General features: G+C 38.0%; 2 protein-coding genes across 2 annotated transcripts; both read left to right on the top strand.

The window, feature by feature from the left end:
- The first annotated feature begins 6,947 nt into the window (after positions 1 to 6,947).
- On the top strand, positions 6,948 to 8,878 carry LOC144992047 (uncharacterized). Its single transcript, XM_078946641.1, has 2 exons — positions 6,948 to 7,307; positions 7,403 to 8,878. Exons 1-2 carry the CDS (start codon positions 7,127 to 7,129, stop codon positions 7,618 to 7,620), a joined length of 399 nt encoding a protein of 132 aa, XP_078802767.1. The 5' UTR covers positions 6,948 to 7,126; the 3' UTR covers positions 7,621 to 8,878.
- Positions 8,879 to 10,319: 1,441 nt separating this feature from the next.
- LOC101168360 (retinol dehydrogenase 8) lies at positions 10,320 to 14,461 on the top strand. The gene is made up of 6 exons (XM_004068149.5): positions 10,320 to 11,109; positions 12,418 to 12,579; positions 12,734 to 12,913; positions 12,985 to 13,078; positions 13,469 to 13,652; positions 13,771 to 14,461. The coding sequence occupies exons 1-6, from the start codon at positions 11,013 to 11,015 to the stop codon at positions 14,002 to 14,004; spliced, it is 951 nt and encodes a 316-aa protein (XP_004068197.1). The 5' UTR covers positions 10,320 to 11,012; the 3' UTR covers positions 14,005 to 14,461.
- Positions 14,462 to 14,635: the final 174 nt, after the last annotated feature.

The following is a 14,635-nucleotide window of genomic DNA, read 5'->3' as shown; positions in this document are numbered from 1 at the left end:
CACTTTAATGTAAAAACAATCAAGTTTCATCACATCGGATAACGGATAACAAAGATGAGATAGCATTAAAAAAGGATCAAACCATCATTACAGTCCAATGTGTGGAAACACATGTGTTTATTATTTTGATGTGGAAAAACAACAGTGGGCTGAACTTCAGGAAACTAAAATATGAATGGATTTGCCATTAGTTCTTGCTTAGTTGTTTTTTTGTACAAACATTTCATTCACACTTGATTATCTTGCAAGAAAAACAAGGAATCTTCTTTATCATGAGAAAAACCCCACAAGAACATGTTTAACCCTTGTACTATCTTAGATGACCCCACCCTTACATTGACGTGTTCTCCCTACCATGACAAAGGTGGATAAAGGTGGAAAGATTTCATGTAATCCATGGACACCAGTGAAGATCACAAATCATTGAAGAAAAAAGATTCAGCGCACTGTCTAGTGGGTCTAGATGACCCAACTCCCAATGTTAAAGTGTCTATAGCACAAGGGTTAAAACACAAAAAAACACAATAATTATCGGAGTGGATTTTTAAAGTCTGCCAAAAGTCAGCACAAGATAAAACTGAAGATGCAACCCAGTCTCATCCTAAAATGTGTAGTAGCTACATTTGTCCACATGGAAATGCGTGAGAATTTTACAAAAACGCCCCCTAAACTGTGAGGGGGATACGTTTCATTTTTCTATTCATTTTCTACGAGCCTTCTCAGGATCACGTGACTTTGGAGGTTTGAATAGAAAAATGAAACGTATCCCCCTCACAGTTTAGGGGGCGTTTTTGTAAAACTCTCACGCATTTCCATGTGGACAAATGTAGCTACTACACATTTTAGGATGAGACCGGGTTGGAAGATAAGTCCAAGGGTACAACAGGTGAATAGCATTACTCTGGCAAATATTCAGGCAGCTGTGAAGAATACATCCACCATTCGAGAATCCTGAAACACATAACATGTATCTCCAAGCAACATGTCTGCCTTTCCCCCGAGGTACCATCAACAGAGAGAAGAGGAGGCAGGAGAACGGATGTTCCACATGAGACACAGGAGCACTTTTCCACCAATAACTGACTTCCATGACCCTGAGCTCAGCTCTTATTGGTATCACCTATGCAGACGACTTTTGATTTGGCAAAGAGCCGTGGAGAACAGGCCACAAGAACCTAGAGGGGCCCCTCCCGTATGGGGAACCACTATTGTTTTAGAAATAGTAATAACAATTTTGGATGACAATTAAATCGTGAAATGCAAATAAAAATGACTTAACACAGTTTTTGTTCAACATATAATCAAAAAAGTAATTAATTAAATTGCAAAGTGTTTTGTAAATACAGAATCCATCATTCATAGTTTTATAAATATTGTGATGTGGTAATGCATTTGCAAATGCATTTCTTAAAAAACATCACTGAACCACGTTATTTCCCCCCTTTTGTTTCTTTTTTTTAAAAAAAAAAAAAGCTTTTCATTTCACAGGTTGAGGAAATAGATTTTTTGCGTTTCCTTATTTTTTTCATTGGTGCCTTTTCTTAACCCTTTTGCATTTCCCCTCCCCATTTAGCTTTCATGTGACACTTTGGGCCTCAAACAGAAAAATAAATATCTTGTTTTTTGAACCATCATGATATGACAACTACAACCCTGTGCTGTGCCAGCGTTGTGCAAGGCTATGCCTGCCTGATGAAATTTGCATGCCCTCCCCGGGGGTGCGTGTTGATCTATAAACATAGGATATAGCATATCACTGGCACATAACATACCAATTTATATATTTATTACAGATACTCAAAAAGCTGAATTATATTTCAAAGACACTCTTGATCCTCCATACTTGTCTTTCAAAGGCAGTCGATGTTGACATGAGCAAGATTCCCTCTCCCACTCGGATTATGCAGAGTATGTGTGCATGAGTGTGTAGTGCGAAGAGTGATGTGGAGTACACACACGAGATGCGGTGCTTTTTGACAGTGAATAGTGGCCACAGAGAAAGGACATGAAGGGCTGGATTATAAATAGAACACAGGTGAATCAGAAAAGAAAGGTTCTTCAGTGATTGGTGGGGGGGGGGCTCAGAAAAGCTGATCAGACCACATTGCTAAAAAAAAATAATTTAATTCCCAATAACAATACTTATATTTGCATTTTTTGTACGAAGTAAATGTACTAAATTTAAATACACTTGAATTAATAAATCAAAGTTGCATTAATTCAAATAAAATCGTTGTCCTGTCTGAAAATGACTGTAAAACCATTGACAGAAATGTTGTTTCCTGAAGAATTCTATCATATTTAAGATATACAGTAAGTTTACCGAGAGCTCCCTCTAACGTTGATAGATGTGTATTGCAGATTCTGTTTGCAACAATCTCTGAACAACCAAACAATAAAAGCACGACTTTAAACATTTTATATTAAAGTTTTTATTTGTATCTAGGAATTCTTGATTGGAACCTTTAACTAAAGAAGTTCTTTTCAGGATTCTTTTTAAACTTTCTTTCCTTACCACTTCAAAAAACAGCAGTGGACAGGCATTTTGGATTGGATGCCCCACATTTGCAGGAATCCTTTTTTGACCCAAACTCAATTGTAATCTATTACTTTTTTCTGGATTACACTCTGCTGTGAATTTGCTGACTATGTTTCATAAATTTCTCAATGGATTCATGATTAGCTTGTTATATAATTTGTTGATTGTTTTCTTGAGTCTTTATTAGAGCTCTTTCTAGAAACTTTAGCTGTGAGTCAAATTAGTTGAATAGAGGCTTGATGAACAGTATGTTTTTCCATGTGCCATCCATGACTGTCTAAAAAAACATCTGGTGTGGTTTCATGTTTGCATGTGACCAGCCTGCAGGATGGAGGACAAAGCACAAGTCATGCTGCAGAAGAAGAACAAAGCCACAGAAAACCCTGGAGGAGAATACGCTCTGTGTGGTGAATTAACAAATTAATAATAGCACAGACTGATATAAACCTCCAACTGGAGCATCACTGTGTTCACTTAAGTCTGTGCTAAACCAAGCATGCTAAATCCCCCTCCTCACTCTTTAGACTGCTTTCCAGACGCATCCAGTGTTGGTTTTTTTGTGGTTCCAGTTCTGTAACGGACCCTAATCTAGGCCTCTGCCCCTCAGTGAATCTAACCTGTTCTTGGTAATGCTATTGGATGTTTGCTATTGAGATTCAGGACATCTGTTTTTTTAATAATTGGAGGGTTTGAAAATCACAAAAACCAAAACATTTAGAGCCATAAGTAGCTAAATGAACAGATTGTATGATACCGATGTTAAATTTAATATTCAATACAGAAAGGAATTATAACTAATAGAAAAGGATCAATAAAGTAAAGAAAATAAACCAAGGTCAACAGAGAACTGGAAGAAATGGGCAGCAAAATAGGATTGATATTTAGTAGGGTTGTGTATTTTTCCTTCTCACAGTATTTGATCAGGACCTCGATACACGGTCCACAAATATATACATAAAAGATCAAAGTCACGTTGTGTCGACACAATACAATGCGATTCCATTGCCTAAATGGATCCAATCTAGATATATATTGTTTATTTTGCATTTAAAACTAGAAATGAATTTTCTTTTGTTCTGTGTGGTTAAAAAGTGTCATTTTGATTTATTCTGATGAAGTGCGGTAACAGAAGGGTCATCAGATGTTTAGTGCACTCATGCCTTGATGAGGTTCTCTCACAGCCAATCATAATTGACTCGACTTGATAGAACCAAGCTTGTGATTTGACATCTTTTTGTTTGGATCAAATGTACATAAAAAAGAAAAATGACAGTAGAGACACAACAGCAAGAGAAACTAACAAAATCAATTGCTTACTTCGTTATTGATTTTTTACATTTTTTATCAATATAGTCCTGTTTATTTCATAGGTTTTTTGACCGATACTACTGTTCATCCTATTACTAGATTGATTTTTCAATATGTATCTGTATCCTATACATTTATTAATTAGGTTTTTGAAAGGGACAAAAACATTTTTACTGTTTCAAATGTAACCGATGCCATGTCCACAGGCCATCTGGCTAACATTCCTAATATTTAAGAATAACTTTGGAAAACCAGGTTTGAGTGACCTGAAGACTTTAGCTAAAAGTACGTATATTCTTAAGTGTACTGTAAGTATGCTCAGTCCAAAAAAATTAAGACAATATACACTGATCAAAAATATAAACGCAACACTTTTGTTTTTGCTCCCATTTTTTAGGGTATGAACTCAAAGATGTAAAACATTTTCCACATACACAAAATAACCAGTTCTGTGAAATATTGTTCACAAATCTTTCTAAATCTGTGATAGTGAGCACTTCTCCTTTGCCAAGACAATCCATCCCACCTCACAGGTGTGCCATATCAAGATGCTGATTAGACAGCATGATTATTGCACAGGTGTGCCTTAGACTGGCCACAAGAAAAGGCCACTCTGAAATCTTCAGTTTTGTTTTATTGAGGGGGTCAGGGGACTCAGACAACCAGTCAGTATCTGGTGTGACCCCCATTTGCCTCATGAAGTGCGACACATCTCCTTCGCATAGAGTTGATCAGGTTGTCTATTGTGGCCTGTGGAATGTTGGTCCGCTCTTCTTCAATGGCTGTGCAAAGTCTGATTTTGTCAGGAACTGGAACATGCTGTCATATACGCCGATCCAGAGCATCCCAAACATGCTCAATGGGTGACATGTCCGGTGAGTATGCTGGCCATGCAAGAACTGGGATGTTTTCAGCTTCCAAGAATTGTGTACAGATCCTTGCAACATGGGGCCGTGCATTATCATGCTGCAACATGAGGTGATGTTGTTGGATGTACGACACAACAATGGGCCCCAGGATCTCGTCACTGTATCTCTGTGCATTCAAAATGCCATCAATGAAATGCACCTGTGTTCGTCGCCCATAACATATGCCTTCCCATACCATAACCCCACCACCACCATGGGCTACTCGATCCACAACATTGACATCAGAAAACCGCTCACCCACACGACGCCACACACGCTGTCTGCCATCTGCCCTGAACAGTGTAAACCGGGATTCACTTGCACTTCATGAGGCAAATGGTGGTCACACCAGATACTGACTGGTTGTCTGGGTCGCCTGACTCCCTCAATAAAACAAAACTGAAGATTTCAGAGTGGCCAGGCTAAGGCACACCTGTGCAATAATCATGCTGTCTAATCAGCATCTTGATATGGAGCACCTGTGAGGTGGGATGGATTGTCTTGGCAAAGGAGAAGTGCTCACTATCACAGATTTAGAAAGATTTGTGAACAATATTTCAGAGAACTGGTTATTTTGTGTATGTGAAAAAAGTTTCACATCTTTGAGTTCATACCCTAAAAAATGGGAGCAATAACAAAAGTGTTGCGTTTATATTTTTGGTCAGTGTGTATAAAGTTTACTTTTTATAGTTGTTAACTTAAAATGTTCCAACTTGGTCTGTATTTGCCATACTTATACTTAAGTATTTATAATATAATAAACTTCAAGTGTACTATTTTCTGCTAAGGGGATGGATGACTTCCTGAAAGAATTCACAGTATTTGTACTTTAATATATTTGATTAGATAGATTTAAAGTAAAATTGGGCTCAAATAAACATTATAAACCATTTCTTTAGAATTGAGTCTCAATGAGTTGGGTAGAAAAATGCAGAGTCACTGTTTTATGACCAGAGCACCAAAGGAATGTTTTGCTATGGCTAAGATTGATCCATCAGCTTCTTTCTTTTTATCAGCATCCAGGCAGAAATCACAGAGGAAACAGAAGATGAGATAGTGCTGAACAGAGTAGATTTTTCTCTTTTTGTTGGAAATTAGATAATACTGTGCCAGAAGAGTTGAAATAGAAAACAATCTGCTCTTTTCTACCTGAGAGCACTTTTACACATACATTCACCATTGTGGGAGCAGCCATGCCACTAATTCCAACCTATACTACAAAAGCTGAATCCGAGGAAGAGAAAAGATCGTTGTTTCAAGTTAAATTGTCTTAATTTTTGTCTTGCAAGTAAAACAATTGTTTTAAAAAAGTTCTTTGATGGCAAAATAATCTCAGTTTGAGAAATCACGTATTTGTCACTAGAATCATTTTCTTTAAAAAAAATGTGGCAAGACCATTTTTCTTGCCCCACATGTAGATTAAATTTTTTGCTTATTTAGTGAAAACTTTTCAAATTTTAAGAATTTTTTTCTTAACATGTGACTGAAATAAGCAAGAATTTAACCAACACCTATTCTGGTTTTACCTTAATTTTCCACAACTTTTCTCTTAATGAGAAATTTTGGGGGTATTTTTCTATTGTCACGAGTTTACAACTTTTTTTCTCAGTTTTTCGTTTTAACGACTGTTTTCATAGACTTAAACAGAACCACTGCATGCCTCAAAGTTCTCCAAACGCCACAAGGTTTTTCCATGAAACCTCTCAATGTTTTTAAACTAAAATAAGCCATCAAAACAGTGTGAGTGTCATAAATATAAGAAGAAAGATCAGAAGTGTACATTTTGTTCCAACCACACAAATAAAACCAGGAGTTGTTATGACAGAGAAACGGCCTGGAATTGCTACTCTAACAAAACGCTTTCCATCAATATTTCACAGATGGCAGATTTGTCAAGCAGAATTGCTTTGTTTTTGCTTTTTTTTCCCCTATGGATTCAAGTTGCTTGATGTCCTCCCTTTTTGCTGTTACTAAAAGCCTTGTTAACTCTGAGTAAATGAGAAAAAGATCTATCTCTTGGGGGCTTTGCAGGGCCAGTCTTATGACTGTGGAACCATAATGGTTTGTACTGAAAGACGGTTGTTTTCAAATGACTTCCAGCCATGTGCTGAGGTTATGGCTTTTAAAAGCCAAGTATCTCAAGAAGCACGCTGGGTTACAAAACAAATCAGTGTTTCATGTGTTTCTGCAGTAGAAAGAGAGGTCTGTGCTGCTAGGAGGCTTCGAGTGTGGAGCAATTATAGATCTCTGGGTTATTCTTAGAGGCGCTCCCCTTTAGTGTTCACTCAAGCTGCTGGTTCTCACACTGCAAGACCTCTGCTGACCGGGGACCAAGTTTCAGGCTGTGCTCTCTGGATTCACAGCATCAGACATGAGTAAGTGTCACAGTGAGCTGACACAACAGGAGCAGGGACGGTTGAAAATTCGTCGGGACAGTGACACAAAGGCGGCTGAACTTGCCAAGATGGAGAAAATGCTGCAGCAGACCAAGAGCCTGATGGATAAGAAGACAGAGTCAGGTTCAGACAGTATGGCCTTCCAGGAAAACTTAGGTCGGTACCAAACTGTCTCAACCTTTGCACCTAATATGTGCTTTTGTGTTTGAGTGTCTTTTTCACTTTTCTTCTTTTGCTGCTGCTCTCTGCAGTGGAGGACCTGGAGGAAAAGGTGAGATCAAGCAGGCGCTACAGGAGAAACTCTCTTCATCACACGCAGATGCTGGAGAGCCAGATGAAAACGGTGAAGGGAGAGCTGGTGGGCACTCTGGATCACCTGCAAGAGCTGAGGAACGTCTTGAGACGTTCACAGCAGAAAGCAGAAGAACGAAAGGCTACAATGGAGAAGCTAGCAGCAGGGCTCAGATGAACCAAATGGCTAAAGTCTACACAAGTGGGACAGAAGTGTCCACTTTCAGTCGCTGTGCAAGAAAACAACCTTCTACTTTTGGGAATTTTAATGACTATAAACAAAAATGTCGCAGATCCTCCTGCATGTTTTCATGCAAGTGAGCTTTATTTTTAGAATCTTAAGTGTTTGAAGAGAATTACTGGTTTGTGTCAGAAACACAATAAATTTGGACAAGTGTTGGAATAAACTTTCAGCTAAGTGGTCCAGCTGTGGAGAACTGTGATGGAGATGTGTTGATTGTGGTTATAAAACGCCCTCATTGACTGTGTTGTGACTGTGTGTGAATGCTCCAACAAGTCCTTGAATTTTTCTAGTTTGATGCATTTATAAGAATGATTTGATCTGTTACAGCAGCACATCGAGATATCTAAATTTGGAGTTTCTGGAGCAAAAGAAATCATTTGAGTTTTTCTTTTTTCCAAAGTAATTCAAGTTGCCCGGACACCGAAATAGAATACCATAAAAATATTGAACATTTTTTACTAATTTATTATAAAAATGAATAAATGCAAAGCTAGCTTAAAAAAGCCAGTACAAAAAACAAGGATTTTAGTTTTGGATGAAAAAACAAAAAGAAGAGCTGGACCGGCTCTAACAATGGGAGGGAAATCATTCTATACTGCAGGAAATTGGAAACTTCAGAGGAAGCCAATTTCCTTGGAGCCCATAGATGCAGAAGCTGATAAATAAAATAAAGCTAAAACCACCTAAAGCCTTAAAAATTCAAACTAACTGCTCTCTTTAGCTCAATGGTCAGTTCCGCTGTGCAGTTCTGGGCTTTTTCCTCATTTTTCTCGAGATCTATTGTACTTCACCAGGTGAGATTTTCCATGGAGCTCCAGGTGGAGGGAGATCATCAAGGTTCTTGTATTCCTTACACTTTCTAATAATTGCTCCAACAGTTGATTTCTTCTCACCAAGCTGTTTGCTTATAATAGATTGGTTCATCCCAGTCTTGTCCCTGGTGTCATTTGACAGCTCTTTGGTCTTAATCGTGGCGGGGAAGTTAGAGTCTAACTGTCTAAGGGTGTAGACAGATGTAATTTAAAGAGATAACAGTTCAAACGAGTGACATTAATACTGGTAACAAGACGAAGATAGAAGAACTTCTTAAAGAAGAAGCAGCAGGTCTGTGAGGAACAGAATTTATGCTTGTTTGAAGGAACTTTTTACTTATTTTCTGTACCATCATACAAATAAACTCTTCAAAAGTTAACACAATGTGATTTCTTGGATTCTTTTTTTACATTCTTTCTCTCGCAGTTGGAGTGTGTCTATCCTGAACATTACAAACCAAACTCATCTTTTTAAAGTGGTCAACTTGGGGACATTTTTGCCCCATTCCGAGTCTTTGAAGTTGGTTTTACAATTCTGTTTGTGTTTGCTCTCACCCCATGGAGTAATCCATTTAAAAGACAGCAGGAACCTCAAATATTTTGGCTTTGGACTGACTAGTCAAATTAGCCAATCAGAGGAGACCTAGCATTAAGGGAGTGGATACCGGAAGCAAAACCTTTTGTGAGAAGAAGGGAGGAGGTAAATATTTGTGATTGTTTACTAAGTACAAAAAGTTTTTAACACAAAGATGAAAGTTGTTGTAAAGGTGTAAATGACTAATATTAGTCTTAAAAACCTAATCAGTCACTGGCCTGAGTGAAGTCTATGGTTGAATAGAAAAAGGCTTAAAATTTTAAAACTACAGTTATTACATCTTTCAACATTTGCCCAAATTCAGCTGACAATGGTATATTGCTGCTGTAAAATCCACAGGAGCCACATTGACGACTCAAGACTTCATTTAGAGAAGATTCCATTCTAGTGGGTGAGGTCACCTCAAAGCACTTTAAGTATCTCCTTTATCTCTAAACCACCTGGAACATTAAATCTGATTTAACACTGAGTAAGAATATGAGTAATAAGCGCAGGTAAACACAGCTGTTCATCATAAGCTGCTCCTCCACAGGCACATTGCATATCACAATTCATTTTCTTCTGTGTGATACACACAATAAAACCGTTTGGTATTCATCATGTTTGTAGCTTCTCAAACAAGACTGATGGGATAATAGCCTAAGTAGATTAAAATGAAGCAAACAAGTAGATTCATTTTTACATAGTGCTTTATGTTTGTCATATCACCACTACCTAACCACAATCTTTACAACATGGGAAGTTAACAGGGTTAGTGACGGCTAAACAGGGCTACAGAGAATGTCATCACCAACAGGGGGAGGGATGCGCCCCTTCCTACACCTTATAGTCTCACGCTTAAAACACCAAGATGTGGGGCAAGGACCCTGTAATCCAACAACAACAAGAATTGAAAAAGTATTTAATGACTGGAATATTTAATTAATCGTGTTCTTACATGGAAATGATTAACATAACTTCATCTATCCATCTATATCATCTATCTGTGTCCCTTCTTGGGTCATGGGGATGCTGGAGCCTGTACCAGGTACTGTAGGGCTAACTTACATTCACCAAACATTCACCCCCTCTCATTCATAGATCTGATCTGTAGCCTTGTAACACCGGAGCATTAAAGAGCTCTTTAGTCATTCTGTGAAGAAGTTCAGAGAGAGCCTCGCCTCACTGAGGAAGCTCCTCCTCTTCATCAACCAGGTCTGCACTGGGAGGCTGCAGTTGTTGCAGTTATTTCAGTGTTCTCCTTTCCATCACTTTCATCACATCATCCTGTTCTGCCCCAGGATGCAACGCCCTACCTTCTGCCTTCAATCACTGCATTCTGGTCACCACATGTCCAGATTTCTACACAGATTTTAAAATATTTTAGCCTCCTCGGGAATTACATCCTACTCTACATTTTTCAGACAAGCTCAGTGTTTACAGACCGGTCCAATTTTTCATCCACCTGCAGTCCAAGGCCTGTAAAAGAGGCACCCGCCTCAATCTCCTCACTGCTGATGGCGACACCTGCTCCATTTTAACTCAATGATATTGAAATTTCCTGTAAAGTTAATCACAAGATGTTTTTGTTTTACTCTTTCTGTGCAATTGTACTTTCATCATTCCAGTTTTCCATCACACACAAGTTTGATCAAATATAATTTTCTAACCTTGTACTTTTACCATGATATCAGATACTTTCTTCATCTTCAGTTCACTGCAACACAAAACTAGCTCTTATCTGCTTTAATCTGCCTTGATCAGCAGCACTATGTGTATACTACACTTCACGGTAATCTTCAGGGCAGGTGCATGAGGCTCTGCTGAGTTGCAGGCCTGAGGATTACGGTAAGGTCTTTAAGATTGCCTCCACATCCAGTCTTTTATTCTCCTCCATCCTTACCTGCTGCAGCTGCAAGACGAACAGTAAAAGCGGGAAAATGAACCAGAAGGTGGTCCTCATAACTGGCTGCTCCTCTGGGATTGGGCTCGCTTTGGCTTGCCGCATTGCAAAAGATGAAAAGAAAAGGTTTATGGGTAAGTTTCAATGATTTAGTGTGAGCCTAAACTGTTTCTGAAAACATCCTTATTTTAATATTTGTACAATAATATGTTTGAAACAATGACCGCAATATTTAACAGTACACTGAAAACAGGATGTGGATGTTTAACAAATTAATGTTTTAAAAAAGAGACACCATCAGCAGAACTTAAGTCCATTTTTTAAAGTTTGAATATTTGGAGGCTGAGACTAAAAAGCATTTTAACCAGGTTTTAGGGTTTTATTGACGTTCTCCATTCTTGCCTGCTGCAAAAGACAAGAATGATGGAGAATGTTTGTTTACATGGTATTTATTTGCAAAAAATACAATGAAAAGAAATGTTTATATGGTTCTCATTGTAATATATTCTGTTGCTGTATCAAAATTCTGCTTTTATTGTCTCCGTATTAATTTATTACATAATCACTCTGAGCATTTCCAGATCATCTCAATCTGATTCCCTGCATTTATCTCCAAAATATCTAACATGAGCTGATCCTCCGATCTTTTAATTCTTGATCCTACCCGCCCTCTTCACAGAGAACCAATATTACGGGTAAAAATGCTTCCTTTAAAAAAGATTCCACTAACGATGACAAATGTTTTCTCTTTGGTTTATACTTATTCTGTTATCTTATAGGATATTGTTTTTTTTGTTTTTGTTGTTGGAAAGTGTTTTTATAAAGTCACATGCATTTCATCCATCCTTATATACAAGCTGTGGTTGAGTTCTTTCCTTCACTTTGTCCTTCCAGGCTTTGGCATGATGGTTCTGAATGTTGTAAAGATTACTCCACAACTCACTAATGAGGCCAGCCATGGCTCTGGACCCCCCTGAGGGATCTAAAGGATCAGTGTTTTGTCAAATGGGACAATCTGAAATGTGACTGAAGAATTGAATCACCAACCCTTTCTCTGAAAGGCAACTGTGAGCCACAGCCACCCAGGATTATTTCAAATTCAGTCTATGTGGAGTGGACTGTGCTTACACTAGGTTTCTGGTTCCAAGGTGGGACAGATTATTTGGGTTTAATTTCTCCAAACAAAACAATTCTAAAATGGTGAACACCTTTCTTAGCACACCAAGCAGGGGTTAGGGGATACTTCTGCTGCTTAAAAAGAGATCATAGTTACAAGTTTTGGTCAAAGTCTTTGAAAATGACTGTTAATTTTCTAAGGACAAAAGATGCCTGAAGAGCCTCTAAAATCAAGCAGAGGTCATTGTGCTTATTATAAAACTACTTTTATTTAGTGACACAGCAACTAAAAACTGCATCTTCCACTGAATGTTTTTCTCTTGCAGTCTATGCAACCATGAGGGACCTGCACAAGGCTAAGCCACTGATAGATGCGGCTGGTCGGACACTGGGCAGAACCTTGGAGATCAAGAAGCTGGATGTTTGTGATGAGGATTCCATCAAAGATTGTATTGACAGCCTACCAGAACGCAGGGTGGACATCCTCAGTATGTCGACTCTAGGTTCCTTTCATACATGAGTATTGTCTTGATATAAGTGTTATGACGCACCATAACAGACTTATTGAAGTTCTTTTTCGTGCAACATCTTTTGAGCACACTTTGTCAACATGACCCCCACATTTTTATTTCCTGGTAAAAGTAAGCAATGCAGGGATGGGCCTGATCGGACCCATTGAATGTCAGTCTATTGATGAGATGAAGACGGTCATGGACACAAACTTCTTCGGACTTGTGCGATTGCTGAAGGAAATCCTACCCGACATGAAAAAAAGGAAGAAAGGCCACATCGTGGTCATTAGCAGCGTGATGGGCATTCAAGGTGAGGACGGCTGCAATGCCTAGTTGATCATTTGTCTGTGACTCTCTGACCTGTGATGTTCTCTGTTTTAGGGATTTTGTTCAACGACGTCTACGCAGCATCCAAGTTTGCAGTGGAAGGTTTTTGTGAGAGCCTGGCTATACAAGCCTTGAGATTTAATCTCAAGTAAGATACTCAAACACACAAGGACAAAATTGTTAGTAACTGTCTTTTAATAGACACTGTTTACATTGATGTACTTTGGGTTCACCTTTAATATCTATGGAGGTTGTGTTGGGCTCTTTAGTTAATTTTAAGTGACCATTGTTAGGTTTTTTTTTATTACCAATAGAGAAACATCATCAATTTTGTCTAGGCAAATATTGCTAAATATGTATAACAGTGAAACGACAAGACACCAGGTTTTCCTAAACCCCTTTCCAAATTACAAAAAACAGTTTCCAGTTTACACATAATTTAAAATGCCTAGTTACAAAAGAAAACCAAATTTCAACCCCTTTTTTTTTTTACCAGAATCCAAGCAATTGTAATTAAAACTGTGAACTATGTTTTTAGCATCAGTTTGATTGAACCAGGCCCGGTGCTGACAGAATTTGAACGAAAGGTCTATGACGAAGGTGTGAAGATCGATCTCAGCAAAGCTGACAAACCAACTGCTGATATGTTCACAAACATCTACCTGAAGAACTACAAGCAAATCTTTGAAACCCTTGGACAAAGTGCTGAAGACATCGCAGAGGTACACAGCCCCCCAAACATGCTCGTGTGTCAGTTATGTCATGTGTTTTGACATTCTGAAGCAAAGTTCTCTTTTGTTTTAGTGTTGTTGATTTTTTTGCTGTGTGTTTTCTTCTCAGCACACACTAAAGATCATCACCATGGAGAACCCGCCTTTTCGCCATCAGACAAACACACTTTACACCCCCATGACAACACTCAAATATGCCGACCCCAATGGTGACCTTCCAATTGACACATTTTACAAGATGGTGTTTGAGCACGACAAAGTCTTCAACGCTAGCCTTAACTTCCTCAAACTTCTGCGCTGGAGAAGTCGCAAGAGTTTCACCCTGGAAAAAGACAAGAACTGAGTGTTTCAGGATTTTAATTTCAAATGCAAAATACATCAGTGGTTCAGAATTTAAAATTACATTTTGAAAAGCCTTCTACAGAAGTAGTATTTGAATTGAGAGAGTATATGTATTTGAAGGCAATCTTAAATAAAAAAGGTTTGAGAAGTGTGTAAATTTTGATGCATGAGAACTGCTTAAACAGTTAACACAGTGGCGAATTCCACTGTGTTAATTAAAATTCACTTTAAACATGTTTAAATCCCACTTCTACCATCTTTTGATCTATTGTAAAATTGTTCCCAGTTATATTTTTCTGTTGCTCTCAATAAGCTGGCTAGCTTCTGTTAAAAAATCCAAAATTATTATTTAAACGAATTAACTAACACTAACAACAATATTTATCATAATTTCAAAGGAAGTTCTATTTCTTTATTAATTTTTCTATGCCACTAAATAAAGATCATTGTGAGAGAAACTACTGTTTGGCATTTTGAAATGTTTGTCTTTAGAAATTACATTAGATCAAGTTCTACAGGTAGAACTTGATTTAATGTATATTTACACTTTTTGGAAGTGTAAATATAACTTAAAAACAAAATGTTCACACATGGCAACGGGGCAACTCTAAGTCAGATAAAACAAAGAATAG

Source organism: Oryzias latipes, chromosome 4 (assembly GCF_053564925.1).
Source record: "Oryzias latipes strain Hd-rR chromosome 4, Olatipes_Hd-rR_3.1".
Lineage (NCBI taxonomy): Eukaryota > Metazoa > Chordata > Actinopteri > Beloniformes > Adrianichthyidae > Oryzias > Oryzias latipes.
This window is presented reverse-complemented; position numbering and strand designations above follow the sequence as displayed.

Excerpts from the sequence above, each read along its gene's own strand:
- LOC144992047 (XM_078946641.1), top strand. The coding sequence starts at position 7,127 with ATGAGTAAGTGTCACAGTGAGCTGACACAACAGGAGCAGGGACGGTTG. Across the intron at positions 7,308-7,402 it reads GGCCTTCCAGGAAAACTTAG|TGGAGGACCTGGAGGAAAAG; the intron begins GTCGGTACCAAA and ends TGCTCTCTGCAG.
- LOC101168360 (XM_004068149.5), top strand. The coding sequence starts at position 11,013 with ATGAACCAGAAGGTGGTCCTCATAACTGGCTGCTCCTCTGGGATTGGG. Across the intron at positions 11,110-12,417 it reads TGAAAAGAAAAGGTTTATGG|TCTATGCAACCATGAGGGAC; the intron begins GTAAGTTTCAAT and ends TTTCTCTTGCAG. Across the intron at positions 12,580-12,733 it reads ACGCAGGGTGGACATCCTCA|TAAGCAATGCAGGGATGGGC; the intron begins GTATGTCGACTC and ends TCCTGGTAAAAG.